This window comes from Hemibagrus wyckioides, linkage group LG18 (assembly GCF_019097595.1).
Source record: "Hemibagrus wyckioides isolate EC202008001 linkage group LG18, SWU_Hwy_1.0, whole genome shotgun sequence".
Taxonomy (NCBI): Eukaryota; Metazoa; Chordata; class Actinopteri; order Siluriformes; family Bagridae; genus Hemibagrus; species Hemibagrus wyckioides.
In genome coordinates this window covers 21,128,910-21,150,640 of record NC_080727.1, presented here as the reverse complement: position 1 = coordinate 21,150,640, position 21,731 = coordinate 21,128,910, and the positions used below count along the sequence as shown (strand labels likewise).

At 41.7% G+C, this 21,731-nt stretch overlaps 2 protein-coding genes across 3 annotated transcripts; one reads left to right on the top strand and one right to left on the bottom strand.

The window, feature by feature from the left end:
• The first annotated feature begins 93 nt into the window (after nucleotides 1–93).
• hif1al2 (hypoxia inducible factor 1 subunit alpha, like 2) lies at nucleotides 94–11,188 on the top strand. 2 transcript variants are annotated; one of them, XM_058415576.1, is made up of 14 exons: nucleotides 94–249; nucleotides 1,897–2,138; nucleotides 2,213–2,340; nucleotides 3,919–4,003; nucleotides 4,098–4,174; nucleotides 4,300–4,475; nucleotides 4,574–4,680; nucleotides 5,181–5,328; nucleotides 7,607–7,761; nucleotides 7,857–7,921; nucleotides 8,123–8,316; nucleotides 8,403–8,484; nucleotides 8,559–8,646; nucleotides 8,730–11,188. In XM_058415576.1, the coding sequence occupies exons 2-14, from the start codon at nucleotides 1,898–1,900 to the stop codon at nucleotides 9,005–9,007; spliced, it is 1,824 nt and encodes a 607-aa protein (XP_058271559.1). In that variant the 5' UTR covers nucleotides 94–249; nucleotide 1,897; the 3' UTR covers nucleotides 9,008–11,188. The 2 variants fall into 2 exon arrangements, with proteins under 2 accessions (XP_058271559.1, XP_058271560.1); XM_058415577.1 differs by lacking the exons at nucleotides 94–249; nucleotides 1,897–2,138 and adding an exon at nucleotides 2,929–3,043 and having other exon boundaries at nucleotides 2,212–2,340.
• Nucleotides 11,181–21,064, bottom strand: sart1 (spliceosome associated factor 1, recruiter of U4/U6.U5 tri-snRNP). The gene is made up of 20 exons (XM_058415575.1): nucleotides 20,558–21,064; nucleotides 19,376–19,430; nucleotides 19,238–19,293; nucleotides 19,019–19,145; nucleotides 18,829–18,934; nucleotides 18,652–18,729; nucleotides 17,884–17,983; nucleotides 17,666–17,808; nucleotides 17,279–17,485; nucleotides 16,131–16,243; nucleotides 15,396–15,532; nucleotides 15,183–15,307; nucleotides 14,823–14,990; nucleotides 13,656–13,766; nucleotides 13,455–13,542; nucleotides 13,283–13,373; nucleotides 13,048–13,183; nucleotides 12,871–12,960; nucleotides 12,599–12,720; nucleotides 11,181–11,404 (listed from the first exon to the last, which is right to left on the bottom strand). Exons 1-20 carry the CDS (start codon nucleotides 20,829–20,831, stop codon nucleotides 11,386–11,388), a joined length of 2,346 nt encoding a protein of 781 aa, XP_058271558.1. The 5' UTR covers nucleotides 20,832–21,064; the 3' UTR covers nucleotides 11,181–11,385.
• Between the last annotated feature and the right edge of the window lie 667 nt (nucleotides 21,065–21,731).

Sequence of the window (21,731 nt, the reverse complement as noted above, 5' to 3'; positions counted from 1 at the left end):
TCAGTACAACAGTCTGTAGGGGAGGAGCTCTAAGACCCCGACAGAAATGGGTGTGAACACATATGCCTCATTGGTTAACCACATTACTGGTCAGCCAGCTGAAGTCCTTCATGTTCTTACTCTTCAAGTGTCAGGACTTACTCAGAAGTTATAATGTAACGGTGCATCATGCAGCAGTTGTGAGGGATTTTTCTGACGAATTGCACGGAAACACAGGCACAGAACGTCAGTAAACAAAAAGAGACTGAGGTACGTGTTTCTGACTTGTTTACAAAGATAAAGCTTTTGTAATGGGGTGCAATTTTCAGAACTGTGGGCCACTGGAATGTTGAAAGAATTTGTACATTAGCAGTGCATACTGAGGGGAGGAAATGATATAGAAAAAAATCTACAAAAAGTGAAAGTACTGAAGATTTTTGTCTAAATATGAATTAAAAAAGTGATACTCAGGTTTAAATCTCCTGAAATTAGACAAAGTATAATTACTGAAGCACTTTTCAGCACTGATTAAATTTAATGAAATCATATATTGGCGGTGATCATCACTAAGTTGGCTGTTATGAATGTATTTATTTTATATACATACATATATATAAAATATATTTATTTGATTTGATAAAAATATTATCTATCTATCTATCTATCTATCTATCTATCTATCTATCTATCTATCTATCTATCTATCTATCTATCTATATATATATATATATAACCCTATATATATTTATTTATTCATTTTATTCATATATGTATTGCTTCAGGTTATATGAATGTAAGTACAGAACAGTACTGAAATACTAATGAATATTGACACATTACATATATATATTACATATGACATTATTGGCAAATTATGATTATATATATGATATTATTACTAAAAACAAAAATAGTAGTAGAGTGTAGACCCCTGTGGTGAAGCTGTACTTTCTATGAGGCTGTAATCAAGGAATGCAGGTCCCCAGTGTGGGAAGTGATAAGCTAAGGTGACGCAACTCTGACGTCCCAAAGCGAGCACTCGCACGCAAAATGAGCCTTGTGGTGGCCTTGATTCTCAACTAAAAATTCTCCAGCGGTTCCGAGTAACTTTGAAGCAAACTGAAAATGTGAGCAGACGTTTAGAGAATTTACAGGATAGTATCCATATTTAGACAGGAGTATATGTATAGTGCATTGATGAGTACCTTAACTCAGATTCAGGACATTCAATGTTATGTGTTAACGTGTGTACATTAGACCTGCACTAGCATGTGTGTCCACTATGACTGTATGATGACTATTATATTTGTTTATAGAGCAGTGACTCTCAAAATGATACCCAAGGGACTTCTGGAGTCCTGGAAAAACAACAAGAGGATATTTTACTTTGCTACAGTGATGGAAATCATAATCCACTATTATCAAAGTTTAGTTTTTATAGTTAGTTTTACTTATTGACCAGTTGACTGGTTACTTGAACTGAACAGGTTTAATCTAAATAACAAAAAAGACACAAAAGACCTAGAAATGGCCTACAAATAAAGTCAACTATGACCTAAAGTGTTGGATATTTTAGGAAGAAGCTAAAGCTCCAATTGTCTTAGAATCCCGTTGCAATGCCACGGCCATTCGTGTCCAGAAAACCATGGAAGAGGCTCTGTAAAGGAGTGCCGGCATTACTGTCCTTTGTCAAAGTGAAAGTAGCATGCTTCTTTGAGCTTATGCATGTGGAAGAGGGTGGATAGATTTCTCTCTTAGCCTTCATGCTTCAATGTTGTTAGCTGTTATGTAACAGGGCTGGAGAATAAGCGTTGACAGGTGACCAAATTGGGGAGAAAATTCAAAAAATCATTTCTAAAAATGCATTTATGTCTTTTGTCACAGCTGTCTTAAGCTTTTAGGATTTTCTCTTCGCAGAATGTACTTAGAGTGTAGGAAGGCCCGGTCCCGTGTGGCAGCCCAGTGCAGACGGGAGAAAGAAAGCCAGCTGTTCAGAGAGTTAGCAACCCTGCTACCCCTTGCCCCATATGAGGCAGATCAGCTGGATAAAGCCTCTGTCATTAGAATCACAATCTCCTACCTGCACCTCAGAGCTTTACTGGATGCTCCCGACCCCACTTCAGTAGAAGCTGTGATGCATCCTGTCTCAGAAAGTCAGGGTAAGTGTACAGAAGCTGCTTTTTTGAGCAAAATAACCGCTTTGAAGAACTTTACAGTACCAAATGTTTTGCAGGTGAGCTGCCAGAATCAATCGAGATGCGGTTTCTAGATACACTTGAAGGATTCCTGCTCTTAATGTCCTTGTGTGGCAAGATTATCTTCATCACAAAGGATGTGGTCTCGCATATAGGAATCAAACAGGTAAAAATGAGCTTGAATGCAGTTTATTACAGCGTCATTATATATAAAGATGTCTGGCTTTTCTTTTTTTTTTTACCATACACTCACCTGAAACTTTATTGTTTGCATGAACATTCATGCAGTTATTCAATCAGCCAATTACGGTGCAGTGGTGCTTTGCATAAAACCATGCAGATACAGGTCACAAGCTTCAGCATCATCTTCTTTTCTCGGCTTTTCCCTTCAGGGGTGGCCACAGCGAATCATCTCTCTCCACCTATCCCTATCTTCTGCATCCTTAACACTTGCACCTACTAGCTTCATATCCTCATTTATTCCATCCATATACCTCCTCTTTGGCCTTCCTCTTTTTTTCCTGCCTGGCAGCTCCATGTCCAACATTCTCCTACCAATATACTCACTCTCCCTCCTCTAAACATGTCCAAACCATCTTAACCTGGCCTCCTTAACTCCATCCCCCAAACGTCCAACATGAGCCGTCCCTCTGATGTATTCGTTGCTAATCCTGTCCGATCGTGTCACTCCCAAAGAGAACCTCAACATCTTCAGTTCTGCTACCTCCAGCTCTGACTCCTGTCTCTTCCTCAGTGACACTGTCTCTAAATCATACAGCATGGCCGGTCTCACCACTGTCTTGTACACCTTCCCCTTGATTCTCGCCGATACGTTTCAGCATCATATTCACCAGAAATATCAAAATGAGGTACTTAATTGTGTATTCACTATTTGCAACATATACCCTACATGCTTACCCGTATACATTTTCTCAGCTGCTATATGATGTGTGATATTTTTGTGGATTTTGCTCAACATTTTCAGATTGACATACTTCAGAATACTTCTGGCTTTTCCTGGAAATGCTGGGGGTTGTAAACACTATGTACACTTGCTGGCCATTGGTTCCTTAGAGAATATAGCTCATCTCTTTTCTCTTCATCCTCCAGCCTTTCTTTAGTGGTTGATGTTTGAGACTGCTGCTGGCTAGATATTTTCGGTTACTGTGACACAGAGGTCTGTAGAATCTCGCTAGAAAAGTCTGACCAACCACCACAGGCCATCTCAACTCATTTTTAACACTTTGCTTGCTGGTAGAAACAGTTGCTGGCAGAATTACTGCTATTATTTAACCATTGTAGTCAAGTCTTTACAAAAGACAGTAAGACCATTAGAAATGTAAAATATTTGCGGTTTAAGTCATATGCATGATGGTCTACCGGGTTGTCCAGCTTGGCCTGTGTTTTGGCGGTTCCTAGTTAGAGAGACCAAGTTGGATTTTTCAACAGGATAAACAGAAAGCTGTAGCACCTGATAAACTCCTACCAACATCACACCCAATACCATGTCAGTGTCACAGCTGTGCTGAGAATGGTCCACCACCCAAACATATCTGATCAGCTGTGGTCTTGTGGTGGTCCTTTTACACAGATTAATGGGGTAGAAGGCTGCTGAGGAATTATGTCCTGCTACGGTTAAAACTGGCCATGGTAGGTGTAACTCAGTGTTTCTGATGTGATGAAACTGACGTCACGTTCAATCTCATGGCATGTTTTTCAGAGATGGTTTATTTCTTCATTTCAGATGGATTTGATTGGCCGGAGTTTGTTCGATTTCATTCATCCCTCCGATCACAAGGAGATCAAGGAGATTCTTACAAAGATAACAGGTAAGCATGCTATTAAGGATTTCTCTTTACCATCTAATATAAAACGATAAAAAGGCAAAATATTAATCTAACTATGATTATTCTGCAACTTTAGGGAGTGAAGACCAGCAGAAGTGTGAGGTTTTCTTCCGAATCAAAGGTGCAGTGAAAAACATGCTGACTCCCTGGCAGGTAACCCTCTTTCCCTGCCTATTAGATCCAAAAGGTAAATACTGCTATTTTTCCAGACTGCAAAATGAAGAAATTCCATCCTAACTAATTGCTCCTTAATATCTGACCTGTCTTTGTGTCCACAGGTGATTTACTGCACCGGAAACAAAAAATCATCATCTATTTCAGGATCCAGCTATCTGCTTCTGCTGTGCAGATCTTTACCTGTGCAAGAAGTCATTGAGATGGAGGCTCATCTGAATTTCAAAACATTCCTGAGCATCCATGAGCCAGACATGAAGTTCACCTATTGTCACTCTGGGTATACCTTATAACAACCAAAACTTCATTAATCTTCATTCATCTCATTTATTCCAGCTGGATCTCGTTCATGGTGCTTCTTCGGTTTTTCACCTATAGGGTCTTGGAGTTGACTGGCTTTAGTGACACTGAGCTGTACGGCCAGTCTGTGTACCAGTACTATCATCCGTCTGATTGCCAGCATGTCTTCAAGGCACACCTCTGTTGTGAGTAATGATAAATATACCCAGCAAAATGGAAATATCTGGAAGATTCCAGATATTATGACATAACATTACACATTAACCTTAAGTTTGGAAGTCGTATGGGCAGGAATGTTGACTCATTTCTATTTTAAATTGCCTGACAATACAATAAGAAGTTAAATAATTAAGTTTTTATTATTAGTGGTAGTAGTATTTAATTAATTAGTGAATTTTATTTCTTCTTCTTCTTTTTCTTCTTCTTCTTTATTATTATTATTATTATTATTAATAGTAAATAATAATAACAACTTAATTTTTTTTTATTTATTTATTTATTTATTTATTTATTGTATTATTATATAAATGTCTAGACATAGGTTACATATTCTACAATGTGATTAATAATAATCCCATCATTTGCTAATATGTTTTTATACATGATTTATTGGATTTATGCATGGTGGACAGTTGGTGGAAATTTAAGGTCCTGAAATTTAAGGTGATTTAAATGTCTTGGACAGTGTTCTCAAAGGGCCAGGTGTACACTGGGAAATATCGGCTCCTACGGAAGCACGGTGGCTACGTTTGGGCTGAGACGGATGCTGCAGTCGTGTACAACGTTCGCACAGGGAAGCCAGAGAAAATTGTATGCATCAACTATATTATAAGGTCTGACTTTGCGTTCTTGTATGTACACTATATCGGCAAAAGTTTTGGGACACCCCTCCAAATCACTGAATTCAGGTGTTGTTTTTCAGGGGTTGGGCTTGGCCCCTTAGTTCCAGTGAAAGGAACTCTTAATGTTTCAGCTTCATACCAAGACATTTCATGCTCCCAACTTTGTGGGAACAGTTTGGGGATGACCCCTTCCTGTTCCAACATGACTGAGATGAGTGAGTTTGGTGTGGAGGAACTTGACTTCAACCTGACAGAACACCTTTGAGATGAATTAGAGTGGAGACTGCAAGCCAGGCCTTTTCATCCAACATCAGTGCCTGACCTCACAAATGTGCTTCTAGAGGAATGGTCAAAAATTCCTACAAACACACTCCTAAACCTTGTGGAAAGCCTCCCTGGAAGAGTTGAAGCTGTTATAGCTGCAAAGGGCGGGGCAGCTCCATATTACATTCATGTGCATGTAAAGGCAGCTAAAGGTGTTCTATAGGATTGAGGTCAGGACTGAAGTTCCTCCACACCAAACTCACTCATCCATGTCTTTATGGACCTTGCTTTGGTCACTGGTGTACAGTCATGTTGGAACAGGAAGGGGTCATCCCCAAATTGTTCCCACTAATTTGGGAGCATGAAATTGTCCAAAATGTCTTGGTATGTAGCTGAAGCATTAAGAGTTCCTTTCACTGGAACTAAGGGGCCGAGACCAACCCCTGAAAAACAACACCTGAATTCAGTGATCTCGAGGGGTGTCCCAAAACTTTAGCCAATGTATTTTATCTACATGTGTGACGGCCTGGGAAAACCCTTCACTTTTGAACTACATTCTGAAAACTAGACGATTGAAATATGCTTTTCTTAATCAAAATTCTAAATTTGGTTACCCCCCAAAAGTGAAAAGAGAGAATATACAGTATATATATATATATATATATATATACACTATATTGCCAAAAGTATTCGCTCACCTGCCTTGACTCGCATATGAACTTAAGTGACATCCCATTCCTAATCCATAGGGTTCAATATGACGTCGGTCCACCCTTGGCAGCTATAACAGCTTCAACTCTTCTGGGAAGGCTGTCCACAAGGTTTAGGAGTGTGTTTATGGGAATTTTTGACCATTCTTCCAGAAGCGCATTTGTGAGGTCACACACTGATGTTGGACGAGAAGGCCTGGCTCTCAGTCTCCTCTCTAATTCATCCCAAAGGTGTTCTATCGGGTTGAGGTCAGGACTGTCATCCATGTCTTTATGGACCTTGCTTTGTGCACTGGTGCACAGTCATGTTGGAAGAGGAAGGGGCCAGCCCCAAACTGTTCCCACAAAGTTGGGAGCATGGAATTGTCCAAAATGTCTTGGTATGCTGAAGCATTCAGAGTTCCTTTCACTGGAACTAAGAGGCCAAGCCCAGCTCCTGAAAAACAACCCCACACCATAATCCCCCCTCCACCAAACTTTACACTTGGCACAATGCAGTCAGACAAGTACCGTTCTCCTGGCAACCGCCAAACCCAGACTCGTCCATCAGATTGCCAGATGGAGAAGCGCGATTCGTCACTCCAGAGAACGCGTCTCCACTGCTCTAGAGTCCAGTGGCGGCGTGCTTTACACCACTGCATCCGACGCTTTGCTTTGCACTTGGTGATGTATGGCTTGGATGCAGCTGCTCTGCCATGGAAACCCATTCCATGATGCTCTCTGCCCACTGTTCTTGAGCTAATCTGTAGGCCACATGAAGTTTGGAGGTCTGTAGCGATTGACTCTGCAGAAAGTTGGTGACCTCTTCACACTATGCGCCTCAGCATCCGCTGACCCCGCTCCGTCAGTTTACGTGGCCTACCACTTCGTGGCTGAGTTGCTGTCGTTCCCAAACACTTCCACGTTCTTATAATACAGCTGACAGTTGACTGTGTTCACGACTGGATTTGTTGCACAGGTGGCATCCTATCACAGTTCCACGCTGGAATTCACTGAGCTCCTGAGAGCGACCCATTCTTTCACAAATGTTTGTAAAAACAGTCTGCATGCCTAGGTGCTTGATTTTATACACCTGTGGCCATGGAAGTGATTGGAACACCTGATTCTGATTATTTGGATGGGTGAGCGAATACTTTTGGCAATATAGTGTATATATATATATATATATATATACAATTCCAGCCATAGCAACAATGAGTGGGTTTTCCTAAACCACCACATATATTGCATCCACAAATAAATTCCTATTTAGCCATTGTATTGGCTAATCTCTCTCTGTCTGTCTTTAACTTCAGCGGTGTGGAGCATCCAGATGTGGTGTTTTCACTTGAACAGAAAAAGTCCCAGCTGAATACCTTCCATGTACCATACACTACGACAACACATAATGAGACCAATCAGGCGATGTCTACAACCAGTGACAAGGACTCCAGCTTTGTGAGCTTTCCCTGTGAGAGAGATAAACCATCAGATATGATCAGATCCTATCCATCACCTTTTTAAAAAAAAAAAAAAGATTCACTGTTGCTGTATTTCTTTTTCTAGACGGACCTACCGACAGCTGTACTGAGATCCTGCACAGCGCTGCTTTGTGTGGCTCATATTCCAGCGTGGGTATATGTACAACTATATGGTAAAATTTGGTGTCTTAATGGTCTGTTGTTCTAGCAGTAGAGTCGTGTCCGCTTTGATACTGGACTTTAAGTGGGCTCTTTTAGACTACAGTGAGAGAAAATGCTGCATTTAAACATATACAGCTGTGCTTACACTGTGAAATTTGTGTGAAAATAATGCGCTCACGTTTTTTTTAGGATGTGTATGAACTGGATTTGGATAGTCTAGCCCCATACATTCCCACACATGAGGAGGACTTCCATTTAACTCCTATTTTAGACAGAGTGGGAAATGTTTCAGTATTAAACAGTCACCCGCCCTCTCTCAGCGAGACATGGTTAACTCTGGACCAAAAGCTGCCCACAGATTCAGAAGCAGTCTGTTTCCATAGGTATGGGTTTTTTTAGAAGAAGAAGACACGTGCAATGTGTAGTATTTCTCCTCTTCTTTTCCATCACTGATTTTCTTTCGATGCAGGCGAAACATCAACAAGAACTCTATGCTCATTTCACCGAGCCAATGGCATGACAGCGCACACGTAACAAACAGAAAACCACAGGTAAAGAATATATCATGATTTGGATTGTAAACTGACTGAATGCTGTTGAATAATCGGATCATTCACTGACTTAGGAGCGGTTTAGGAGTCAAATCTCCATTCCTGAAAAAAAGTGGACAGACTTCTCTCAACGTCTGACTAAAACTTTCTCTGAAGACTTTGGTAAGAAAGACGTAACTTACAGTACAGATACTACATGTTGTCTTTCGTTTTAAAATACGAACATCTCTCCTTCATTCTGTCAGACGAAAGAACGGTCTGGACGTACGGCCAGAGTTTCGCAGAGCTTGTGCATTTGGCCTACAGATACGGCGAGCTCTCGTGCTGTCCTCCGGGACCTTCATGGCAACACAGCAACCAAAACACTGAGGAAAACACACCCACTGTGTTGGTGAACTTGCCCGTACTGAGCAGGTGGGAATGTGAAGTGAACGCGCCTCTTGGTCCCATGTCACATTTACTTCAAGGGACTGAACTCACCAACGTTCTGGATCAGGTTGCTTCAGGAGTGTGCTGGTACTGAAGAAGTCCTTTCTAAACGTCTGAAATGGATGTGATTAGAGCCATTTCCCCATTACAGTTACATTAAGGATCATTCCACAACCGAGGTGCCATTTGCTCTTGATATTCCATTAATAAATATGTATTTAAATGCAAAACAGAATTCAGACGGGTAGCTTTAATAAAACCTGCATCTTTAGCACATAGTCCCAGACTGTTAGTGTTACCCATCACAAAAAAATCCTATTATTTTGCATTCATGTGTGAATTCATTCAACATCGCATCCCCCATGAGTCAGCCATTATGGGCTATGATGCACATTCAACCCTACGAAATAGTTCCCCATGTCAAATGTTCAACAGGAGGTTGCATCGTTGGAAGTTCCTGAAGATCATGGGAGGAAGAATACAGTCATTTCATTCTTTTTCTTCAGTGACATCTTTCTGAGCTTTCTGAGATCTTTCCCAACGTTAATTCACTGAAGAAATTCATTTTAAACAAATCATCAGAACTCCCTTAATGTTCTTAATATGCTAGTTAACCACATTTTGTATCATAGCTAATCCTGGGCTAAAAATGACACGTCCGTATCCAGAGCTAAATGGCACTGCATTTGTGGAATCAACCCATACATGCTGTATTTTATGACAGTCTTATTTTTGCTTAGCCAGTCTTGTGAAATGTTTGCCGTATATTAGCTTTAGGTAATACAGTTGTATATTAGTGTATTTCTCAGAACCGAGTTGTTTTCTTCCCCTATCCACAAGACCACAATATTCCACACCCAACATGCACTAGACAAATAGACCATATTTATATCATGCAAATCACTGGGAATATACTAACAAATACAGCCCTGGTCAAAAGTTTAGAGAACGACACAAATATTAATTCTCACAAATTCTGCTGCCTCAGATTTTGTTTTCTTACGAAGAATGATCAGATGAATTAGGATTCATTGCAAAGTCCCTCTTAAACCCCCCCCCCCCCAAACCCTTTCCACTGCATTTCATCCCTCCACAAAAAGACCAGCTGATATCATGTCAGTGATTTTCATACACACAGGTGAGAGTGTTGACAAGGACAAGGATGGAGATCACTCGGTCACGCTGACTGAGTTAGAATAACAGACTGGAAGCTTTAAAAGTGCTTGAAATCATTGTTCTTCCTCTGTTAGCCATGGTTACCTGCAAGGGAACAAGTCCTGTGTCACGCCAACAGTAAAGCATCCTGGGACTATTCATGGGTCGGGTTGCTTCTCAGCCAAGGGAGTGGGTTCACTCACAATTTTGCCTCAGAACACAGCCAGGAATAGAGAATGGTACAGAAACATCCTGAGAGCAACTTTCCAAGAAGTGACGAACAATTTACAGCCTTTTACAGCATAATGTAGCATCTTTATATGGCAAAAGTGATAACTAAGTGGCTCAGTTGGGAACAAAACATCGGAATAAGGTCCCCCTTGAGAACTTGCGGTCAATCCTCAAGAGGCGGGTGGACGAACAAAAACCCACATATTCTAACAAACTCCAAGTATTGATTATGCAACAATGGGCAGTAGTCAGGATAGGGTCTAGAAGCTGACTTATGCATGCCAGGGTGAATTGCCTTGAAAAAGAAGGGTCAACACTGCATAAGCTTAATGGAATGGTCAATAAAAGCATTTCATGCTTATGAAATGCTTGTAATTATATTTCAGTATACCACAGTAACATCTGACACTGAAACACTGAAGCTGCACTTTATGAAAATTATTATTTTGTGTCACTCAAAACTTTTGGCCACGGCTGGACATTAGTGCTGCTAGCTGTAATGACGTATCTCTCAAAGCTAAGGATCCACTCCAAAGCAAAAAAAAAAAATAGTAGTATCTATTATAAATAGCCATCCTTCCAGACTTCAAGGTCTAGATATGAAATGTTTTAATATCAGATATTTACTTATACTATTAAAAGAGTAGTATACCTACAACCTGGGAATACTTTAAACAGTGTTTTCCTTGTATAAGCAAGAGTTTCGTGTAGAAGAACCCTGAGTAGATGTACACTGGATACATGCATGTTGTTATGAAGATCTAATTTTTCTAATGTTTCAGTATACATTTGATTCAAATAACTCATTAAATCACATTCAAGACTTCATCCATGTTATGTAGAGTTTATAAAAGTGCAAAGAACAATAAGAGTCCATGAAGTCTGGTTTAAAGCGAAGAGGTTTTAATAGGAAAAAAAATGAGACAAGGAGAGATTTTTAAAGCATGAAATTTAAACATAGGACAATGTCTGTATACACACACACACACACACACACTCTCACTCACTCACACACACCACTGCGTGTTTTTATTTGCTGAAGAGAATATGTTCCACTGTACAAGACAATGTCGATCATACTTGCGTCTACTTGGTAATGGTATTCCTGTGGACGGAAAAAAAATTGTCATAAAATTAATAAAGATATAATAAATGTTTAGGTTTATTATTTGATCTGTGTCAATATAGTGAAAAAAAACTTGTGTCTGGTGCGAGTATGTGATTAGTGAACATCTGGAACATCTGTTGCTGTCAGCCTAACTCTACTCCATCCCTCCATGCCTCAATGGGACCACCACTAGACAACTGTCCACCCAGATATCATCTGATCATCATCAGAGATCCTTCTTCACAGGCCTTTCTCAACAACACTAACACACTAGTGGCATAGTAGTAGGGCACTGATACGATCAGAAAATCAAGATCACTAAATTCTCTACATATAGATGTAACAAACATGGCAAAAATAAGAGATAGGATTTAATACAATTTAAAGTGATTTTACCAGTCAATTTACCAGTAGATAAATACACTGATCAGGCATAACATTATGACCACCTGCCTAATATTGTGTTGGTCCCCATTTAGCTGCCAAAACAGCCCTGACCCATCGACGCACGGACTCCACTAGATACCTGAAGGTGTGCTGGCACCAAGATGTTAGCAGCAGATCCTTTAAATCCTGTAAGTTGTGAGGTGGAGTTTTCAGGACTTAAAGGATACTTTTGATAGATACTGACCACTGCAGACCGGGAACACCCCATAAGAGATGCTCTGACCCAGTGGTCTATCCATCACAATTTGGCCCTTGGTCAAATCCTTACCCTTGTCCATTTTTCCTGCTTCTAACATCCACTTTGAGGACAAAATGTTCCCTTGCTGCCTAATATATCCCACCCACTAACTGGTGCCATGATGAGGAGATCATCAGGTGTTATTCACTTCACCTCTCACTGCTCAGAATGGGAGTGAAGGCATGAGAATGGACAAGCTGCACCATAGAAGCTGTGAAAACTAGAGTCAGACACTTTTTTTTTCCACTTTTATCTGCTCAGTGCACTGAAATACTTGGCTGGGTCTGTGCTGTACTGTTATCTGCCAGTTTACGACTCCTATAACAAGCTGTCACTGCCACGTCAGTGTCCATCACACGTATAATTGGCATGCGGTCTTATGGTGCTCCCTTTCCAGTGGATAGCAGGTTGTGCATGGCAGCAGACTGGACTGAAAAGTGTGCCTTTCCATTTGCCAAGTCTTAGATCAGTGTGTGTGAGTGATCTAACAGAGTGAAAGTACTTACACATTCATGCTCTTCCCACTACCACTGAGGACAATGTAGGGAGTTTTCTGGGACTTCTGTTTCTCCTGCAGCAGGGCCACGGTACCTAGAGGAGTGTCGCTGCTGCTCATCTTCTTCAGCAACTGTAGGGTGAGACACACACTTCAGTCACAGCATGAAGAACAACCACCACTAACCCTAGTTCTGTTTCTTCTTCTGGCAAGATCCAGTTACGCTAATAAACATAACAGATTTAAGCCCAAACTGCTCGGTAGGTGGCTGAAAGAACGTACCGCCTCCTCCTCCAGTTTTTTCATTCTTTTCTCAGTCTTCATCTTTCCAGATCCTTTGCCATGGAAACGATGGGATAGCTGTCTGAAAGCCTGGACGGAGAAAGAACAATAAGCACATTATGCACAATAATCGTGCCATTTGTTCTAGCAAACTGTGCAATAACTGTCCAAACAGACCTCTTTAGGGGTAAGCTTGCGCCCGGACTCATCCACGTATTCAATCTTAACATCGGGCTTATAACTCTCCTTCTCTTTGAATTCCTGAGTGAAGCCTCTGTATTCTTCTCTCCGGCTGTATTTGTCATCAATGGCCCTGAACAGAGAACAGAGTATAAAAAAAGAAAAACATCAATAAAAACCATGGAAGTCGTGATGGAAGGAGCAATATCCAGAGGTAATCAACTTTTCTCACATCTTATCTTCAATGCAGTAGTTATCATTTGGCAGAGCTCCTTTAGGAGCACGGACTCGAGCCACCTTCTGCACTTGAGTATCCAGAAGCCCTGTAAAACAAATCAGCGTTTAAGGAAGCTAAATCGATTAACAGTAAGACTTAACCTGGACGGAATATGGTCAGCTCTTACCTTTGTTCTTGCACAGCAGCAAAGCAGCCGCCAGGCCAGAGTTGACGATGGGCTCTTCGTCCAGAATGGTGGTTGACGCAGTGGCAAACTATTCAAAGAATATAGATACTATAATTACAGACAAGAATATGGAACGTCTCGGTTATTCAGGACGCTCACGACAAAATGAACTGGGGTTAGCTTTAGGATGTTCTGACTCACATCCGGCTGCTTCTGCTCCTCGTCCAGATTGACGGTGCTCCAGCCCACTTTATCATCCATGTCTGAATCGGAGCCTCCAGCTCCATCTCGCTCTTCCTCCTGCTCGAAGTCCTGCACAAATCCGACCACACAAAAGCTATTCAGATGCATCAGCAGAGACACGATGAATCCTCAAAAGAATCTAGGCTACGTTGGTTCACCTTCGATTTCTCCAAACGTCTCAGACATTTGAAGCCGTAGGTGTTCTTTTTCGTTTGATATAATACTACAACTTAAGACTATTTGGGTAGTTTTTCTTCTGACAGATACATATATTAGAAACTGAAGACATGATTTAATACAGAGCAAAAGTCCCTTCTGCATCACACGTTGTAAAATTACTGTTTGGCAATGGATATAAATTATTATTTTTTTTATAGCATCAGTACCCACTCTTTTGGCAAAACATAAAAGTGATTAATTAAAAATAACTTCTCTTCATGGCTTACTGACACTGAAGGTGATTCATCTGTATTAATAACTTCGAAAGACAAAATTCTTTTTTGGTCTGTACGGTGCAGCAACTTTTTCCTGCCTCTAAACAGCTTCTGCTCCTTGTAGAATAACAGGTGAGATATATATATATATATATATATATATATAAAAAAACACTGATCATTGTGTTGAACACTGAATATCGTGTTGGTCTCTCTTTTGATACCAAAACAGCCCTGACCTGTCCTGCACTGTGTATTCTGACCCCTTTCTATCAGAACCAGCATTAACTTCTTCAGCAATTTGAGCAACAGTAGCTCGTCTGTTGGATCGGATCACACGGGCCAGCCTTCTCTCCCCACGTCCATCAATGAGCCTCAACCGCCCATGACCCTGTCACCGGTTCATCACTGTTCCTTCCTTGGACCACTTTTGATAGATACTGACCACTGCAGACCGGGAACACCCCACAAGAGCTGCAGATCAGTGTTATTCACGTCACCTGTCACTGCTCATAATGTTATGCCTGATCAGTGTATATATAATAAGTAATTATTACATGTCATGTTTCACCTCTTGCTCCAAACACCTAACAGAAACACAGTGAAAGCACTGAGCTGCTCCCAGGATAGGACACAAACTTTCGCCTCGGTCACATGTTGGCTTAAAACAAATTATGTCTAGAGGTGTTACCATGAGGTCCTCCTGGTCCTCTCGGTTCCCTGACAGGCCGTAGGTAGGAATGTCTCCCAGCGTCCGGCAGAACTCGGACGTGGCGTTAAAGACGATGTTGTTTTTCTTGTCCGGATCATCAGCGGCGTCTTCTCCAACTTTCTCCATAACTTGCAGTTGTTCCATAACCTGGGATTGATTTATAATACATGACGAATTATTAAAAAGAAGAAGACTCCACAGAAAAGATCTGTAATTATGTGAAGCAAAAAACATTTTCCTACTAAAACTATTTTGTAGACTATAAAATGTTTTTTATAGACTTCCATGGTCTGTACTACTTCCTTAATAGCTTTAACTCCACTTTAAATGAACCCTGACCTTTTCTCCTGAGTCTTTCAGCAGCTGCTTCTGTTTAAGCTTCCTCTGTTTCTCTAGTTGTTTTTGTAGCTCCAGCTCTGCCTCGTCCTCTTCGATGGCTTCAGGCTCCGGTGGGAAAAAATCCTCTGAAAGAGTGAAACATTCCAATTTTGACAAGAACATATAAAAATAAAATGCTGTTTTTTCCACCTTTGATTTATAAACGTTCCTCACCATCGTCGCTGATGTCCATGTCAGCTGTTCGGATGTCATCAGACTGCTGCAGTGTGTCGACTTTACTGCTGCTCTCATCTTTAGGAGAGTCTTCCATCTCTTCACCATCTATCTGCTTTCTGCCTCGGCCTCGTGACCTGAGCAAAAGAGAATGAAGCGGAAATCGTGTCAGAGTGACCGTAAAGCAGACGCACACGAAAAGAGCCGAGTGAGAATTAGGAGGATGAGGAGGAAAAAAAGGAGGAGGATAAAAAGGAAAAGGAGGATGGGAAGGATGAGAAGGAAGAGGAAGATGAGAAAAAGGAGAAGGATGATGAGAAGGAGGAGGAGATGATGAGAGAGAGAGAAGAAAGATGAGAAGAAGGAGGATAAGAAGGAAGAAGAGGATGAGAAGGAGAAGAAGGAAGATGAGATGGGGAGGAGGATGAGAAGGAGAAGAAGGATGAGAAGGAAGATGAGAAGGAGGAGGATGAGAAGAAGAATGGTGAGAAGGATGAGGAAGATGAGGAGAATGGTGAGAAAAATGAGAAGGAGAAATAGAAGGAAGATGAGAATGGGGAGAAGGATGATGAGAATGAGAAGGAGAAGAAAGATGAGAAAGAAAAAGAGAAGGAGGAGGAGTATGAAAAGGAGGAGAAGAAAGAGAAGGAAGTTGAGAATGAGAAGAAGAAGGAAGGTGAGAAGGGAAGAAGGAGAAGGAAGATGAGGAAAAGGAAGATGAGAAGGATGTGTAACCTGGAGCCGAAATCTGTGCTGCGAGAGTCGTCTGTAAGGAGGTCCTCAGCCTTGACGGGTTTCTCCCTCTTCCTGATTTTCTTCACACGTCGTTTGGTCTTCTTAAAACCCACCTGAAAGAAGAACCCATGTACATGGGTATTAAATCAGTTACACACACAACTCAAGCTAAGGATTGATAAGTTCAGTGTGTAGCTTAACTCCAGTAACACACCTGGTATAAACCATCAGTGTTTATGTGAATGCATCTCATGCAATGTCCAGAAAAGTCTGTGGCTTTAAATAGTGTATAAAAATCTCAGTGCTACAACTATTCTACAAAAATATAGAAAAGCCAATTGTCATAACATAGTCTATATATTTATTCATAATATACACTGATCAACCTTAACATTATGACCACCTGCCTAATATTGTGTTGGTCCCCCTTTTGCTGCCAAAACAGCCCTGACCCGTCCTGCACTGTGTATTCTGACACCTTTCTATCAGAACCAGCATTAACTTCTTCAGCAGTTTGAGCAACAGTAGCTCGTCTGTTGGATCGGATCACACGGGTCAGCCTTCGTTCCCCACGTGCATCAATGAGCCTCGGCCGCCCATGACCCTGTCGCCGGTTCACCACTGTTCCTTCCTTGGACCACTTTTGATAGATACTGACCACTGCAGACCGGGAACACCCCACAAGAGCTGCAGTTTTGGAGATACTCTGATCCAGTGGTCTAGCCTTCACAATTTGGCCCTTCATCAAATTCGCTCAAATCCTTACACTTGTCCATTTTTCCTGCTTCTAACACATCAACTTTGAGGACAAAAAGTTCACTTGCTGCCTAATATATCCCACCCACTAACAGGTGCCATGATGAGGAGATCATCAGTCTTACTCACTTCACCTGTCAGAGATCATAATGTTATGCCTGATCAGTGTATTCTGATATTGTTATCTATTAAACGCCATGCATTTAGTGAAAGAACAGCCAAGGAACTTTGCTGGCGGTGGATGAAAATGGCACTTGTGATTCAACCCTATTATTATTTCAGAGCAGCAGTCATCAACACACACACACAAACTACCCTGCTGCCTTGTCGCCTAACATCATGACGCTATTAAAGAGGATTTGAGTGTCTGTGGGAGAGACGGGCTGACTCACCATCTCCTGAGAGGTGTAGTACTCCGAGGCCACAGCGAGAGCCGGCATGTCCAGAGACTGGGCCTGATTCCGCAGTGTGTCTTTGATGGCCTGCAGTTCACGCTCTCTGTCCCCTGAAGCGTAACCCCCTGCACTGAGCCGGAAGCTCTTCTTCTTCTCACCCTCCAACTCTTCATCATACTTGGACAGGATAGACTTTGGCTTGAACTGAAGACGTGGTGGAAATAAGGACAAGCGTTAAGATCACAGAGAACATAAGCTTTAAAAGAATGAATTCATGTTTTACTGTAGAGCTAGAAAATGCTTTTGGCATGCTCGATTGCGCTTTAACTTCTGGAAGGACTAATATATTGAAATACGACCTGCAAAGCAAAAGCATGAACTGACCGTGACCATGTCGTCCACGCTCTCCTCTTCGTCATACGGTTTGTATTCAGGCTTCTTCTTCTTAAGCTCCACGTTTTTCTCTGCTTTCTCTCGGTCCACTATGTTGACGTTCACCAGCACGTCCTCCTTCTCCTCCAGGACACCTGAAATTGGAGCACTCAGTGAGCGGTCACGTGCTTCAGCAATTTTTTAATCAATCAATCAGCCCACACACACACCTTTGTCTTGTAGAGTCAAAATGACCGTCTCGCCCTCTTTAAAGGATGCCATTTTGTGCTGGACGGTAAGTCCTTTGAGATCCTTTGAACCGTATGCCTCCTGAAAATGACATCATCTTATAAGACCCTGAGTTTGACAACACACGAAGCTTCATAACCTACAAATCACATCTTAGTTGTTTAGCTAATTCAAACGGCTAACAAAAGAAATTTAGTTCATAGATCTAAAATATAGAGATGCGGCATAACATTATGACCACCTGCCTAATATTGTGTTGGTCCCTCTTTTGCTGAGAAAACAGCCCTGACCCGTCCTGCACTGTGTATTCTGACACCTTTCTATCAGAACCAGCATTAACTTCTTCCGCAATTTGAGCAACAGTAGCTCGTCTGTTGGATCGGATCACACGGGCCAGCCGTCTCTCCCCACGTGCATCAATGAGCCTTGGCCGCCCATGACCCTGTCACCGGTTCACCACTGTTCCTTCGTTGGACCACTTTTGATAGATACTGACCACTGCAGACCAGGAACACCCCACAAGATTTGGCCAATTTGGCCCTTCTTCAAACTCGCTCAAATCCTTACGCTTGTCAATCTTTCCTGCTTCTAAAACATCAACTTTGAGGACAAAATGTTCACTTGCTGCCTAATATATCCCACCCACTAACAGGTGCCATGATGAGAAGATCATCAGTCTTATTCACAGCACCTCTCCGTGGTCATAATGTTATGCATGATAGGTGTGTATATAGAAGTTGTCTCCTAACCATTTTTCTTTGCGCAAACTCTTGTTCCACCAGGTTGCTGACACCGAACTCTTCATCCATCTCTTCCAGTAGCTTGGCCTATGAAAGAGAAATTAAGAGCTATGATGCCACATGGTAACACAAAAATAATCCTCTATATATATATATATATAAAAAAAAAAAAGTTATGCCCTTTACCCTCTTCTCTGCCATCTCCTTCTCCTTCGCAAGTTTGCGACTCTTCTCTACCCAGGCTGAAGCATCGTCAAGCCAAGGATCGTCATCTGCGAGCGTCTTTACTTTGCTGAAAAACCGATACGCACATCACGGGGATGGTTACGCATCAAAGAAGCTTCTCTGTTCAAGTTCTGTATTCTGAGATTCATACCCAAGTTTCTGATTGAGCAGACGTTTCTCTTTAAGCGCAGCCAGCTTCTCTCTGATCTCAGTCTGCTGTCTGATCTGTACGGGGTTGATCACTTCGGCCAGCATCGGCTCCTCCTTGGTGCCCAGTTCTGAGTAATTACCAAGTTGTGTGTGTGAACATGAATGCAAAACAAAGCTTTGTTAATGTGAAGTAAAGTCAATTCAGTCGCATATCTCTCACCTTTTTTGGCCTCATTCAGCTCAAGGGGCTTCAGACCCAGTTTAGCTCTCAGTTTACTGGAAAAGAGGGACATCAGGAATGAGATGTGTGAAGCTAATGAGAAATGTCTGTAAGGGATAAGATACTTTAGTGACGTACTTGGTCTCCTCGATGCTGAGGGAAGCGTCCCCCGCTGCTGATTTGGGTCCTGCATCTGCAAATAATTTCAAATTTTATTTGTCATATATACAGCATGACACGCAGTGAAATGCTTTCTATGTATAAAAACTGTCCATGTATAAAAATGTAAAAATTTAAATATTATATTGAATAGAATTTTAAAGTAAAATAAGTGAAAATAAACAAAATAATAAGGAAATAAATTGCAATTTGCAGCAAAATAAAATGGAAAACTGACAAAATATAGCTTGTGAATACAATGATGTGTTGATACACTATACTGCCAAAAGTTTTGGGACACACCTACAAATCATTGAATTCAGGTGTTGGTTTTTCAGGGGTTGGGCTCGGCCCCTTAGTTCCAGTGAAAGGAACTCTTAATGCTTCAGCTTCATACCAAGACATTTTGGACAATTTCATGCTCCCAACTTTGTAGGAACAGTTTGGGGATGACCGCTTCCTGTTCCAGCATGACCACACACCAGTGTTTGGTGTGAAGGAACCTGAGTCCTGACCTCAACCTAATAGAACACCTTTGGGATGAATTTAGACTGTGAGCCAGACCTTCTTGTCCAACATCAGTGTCTGACCTCACAAATGTGCTTCTAGAGGAACGGTCAAAAGTTCCCATAAACACACTCCTAAACCTTGTGGAAAGCCTTCCCAGAAGAGTTGAAGCTGTTATAGCTGCAAAGGGCGGGACAACTCCATATTACATTCATGTGCATATAAAGGCAGACGTCCCAAAATTTTTGGCAATATGGTTTACGAATGAATCTGCTTGTGTCCTTGATGAACAACACCTATTATAAGATATTTTATGGGAAATTTGTAATAATTTGTGGGGTTTTTTGTTTCCTAATCCTACAACACATCTTTACCTTTCAGTGTCACCACAGGCTTGTGATTATTTTTTATTAAGTACCCTGAAACCGTGATATTTCTAGACTGGGTGATTATACTCCTCTTTTGTAAACTTTACCAGAAATCTACAGGTTGCCATTTTAAGGTTCGTTCCTTCACTGCATGAAGAAGCGTGCGAAGAAACGAAACGCGCATGCGCAGAAGGACTCGCCAGGACAATTAGTCCCATCAGGAGTCCTGTAGCAGCAGCATCATCATCATCATCATCATCTCTATCATCTCTCTCTGCGACCTCACCTTCAGTCTCTTCATAGCCGGGGTCTGCTTTCTCTCTCTTCACCCTCGGCTCTGCGCTGCTCTTCTCCCCTCTGCTCCTGCTCTCCTTCTCCGCAGCCCGACTGCTCCTGTCCCGGGAGCGAGATCTCTTCCTCTTCTCCTTGTCTTTATCGCGCTCTTTATCCCTTTCCCGATCCTTGTGTCGGTGTTTTTTGTGTTCCCGATGCCGCTCCTCCGGGTCCCGATCCTTTTCCTTGTCCTTATCCTTTTCTTTGTGTTTTTTAGACGACCCCATGTCTCACTACACGACGTTTACCTTCAGGATAAAGCTAACTGGCTTAACTAGCGAATCACTAAACCACTTAAAAGCTTAAAGGTTGATTAAGGAATCAAATAAGACTAAAAACGATCACTTGTTACACTAAAGGCACATTTTATTTGATTTTTTCTAGCAAACTAGTTTAGCTACACAAGCATAAACATCGTTCACCAGTCGTTGATCGAAAGCTGAGGTTGCCCTTTGTAACTGTTTCCGGATCAAATCCACTCAATATCGCCCCTAGTGACCAGGAGATGTGTGTGTTTTTATTATTTTTTCCCTTACACTATATTGCCAAAAGTTTTGGGACACCCCTACAAATCATTGAATTCAGGGGTTGGGCTCGGCCCCTTAGTTCCAGTGAAAGGAACTCTTAATGCTTCAGCTGCATACCAAGACATTTTTGGACAATTTCATGCTTTATGGGAACAGTTTGGGGATGACCCCTTCCTGTTCCAACATGACCGCACACCAGTGCACAAAGCAAGGTCCATAAAGACATGGATGAGCGATGTGGAGGAACTTCACATCCTGAGTCCTGACCTCAACCTGATAGAACACCTTTGGGATGAATTAGAGCGGAGAGACTGCGAGCCAGACCTTCTCATCCACAAGAGCTGCAGTTTTGGAGATGCTCTGATCCAGTGGTCTATCTACCATCACAATTTGGTCCTTCATCAAACTCAAGCTGAAATCCTTACGCTTGTCCATTTTTCCTGCTTCTAACACATCAACTTTGAGGACAAAATGTTCACTTGCTGCCTAATATATCCCACCCACTAACAGGTGCCATGATGAGGAGATCATCAGTCTTATTCCCTTCACCTCTCAGAATGCTCGGTGTACATGGAAGTTTGAAATCAATTATTAAATTGA

What these genes read in the sequence shown, in the direction of transcription:
- sart1 (XM_058415575.1), bottom strand. Translation starts at nt 20,831, where the DNA reads ATGGGGTCGTCTAAAAAACACAAAGAAAAGGATAAGGACAAGGAAAAG. An exon ending in AGCACAGATTTCGGCTCCAG is followed by an intron (nt 15,533 to 16,130) that starts GTTACACATCCT and finishes TCTTTTGCTCAG; the next exon opens with GTCACGAGGCCGAGGCAGAA. An exon ending in AAAAACTGGAGGAGGAGGCG is followed by an intron (nt 12,721 to 12,870) that starts GTACGTTCTTTC and finishes CTCACCCTACAG; the next exon opens with TTGCTGAAGAAGATGAGCAG.
- hif1al2 (XM_058415576.1), top strand. Translation starts at nt 1,898, where the DNA reads ATGTACTTAGAGTGTAGGAAGGCCCGGTCCCGTGTGGCAGCCCAGTGC. An exon ending in CGCATATAGGAATCAAACAG is followed by an intron (nt 2,341 to 3,918) that starts GTAAAAATGAGC and finishes TCTTCATTTCAG; the next exon opens with ATGGATTTGATTGGCCGGAG. An exon ending in GATTCTTACAAAGATAACAG is followed by an intron (nt 4,004 to 4,097) that starts GTAAGCATGCTA and finishes CTGCAACTTTAG; the next exon opens with GGAGTGAAGACCAGCAGAAG.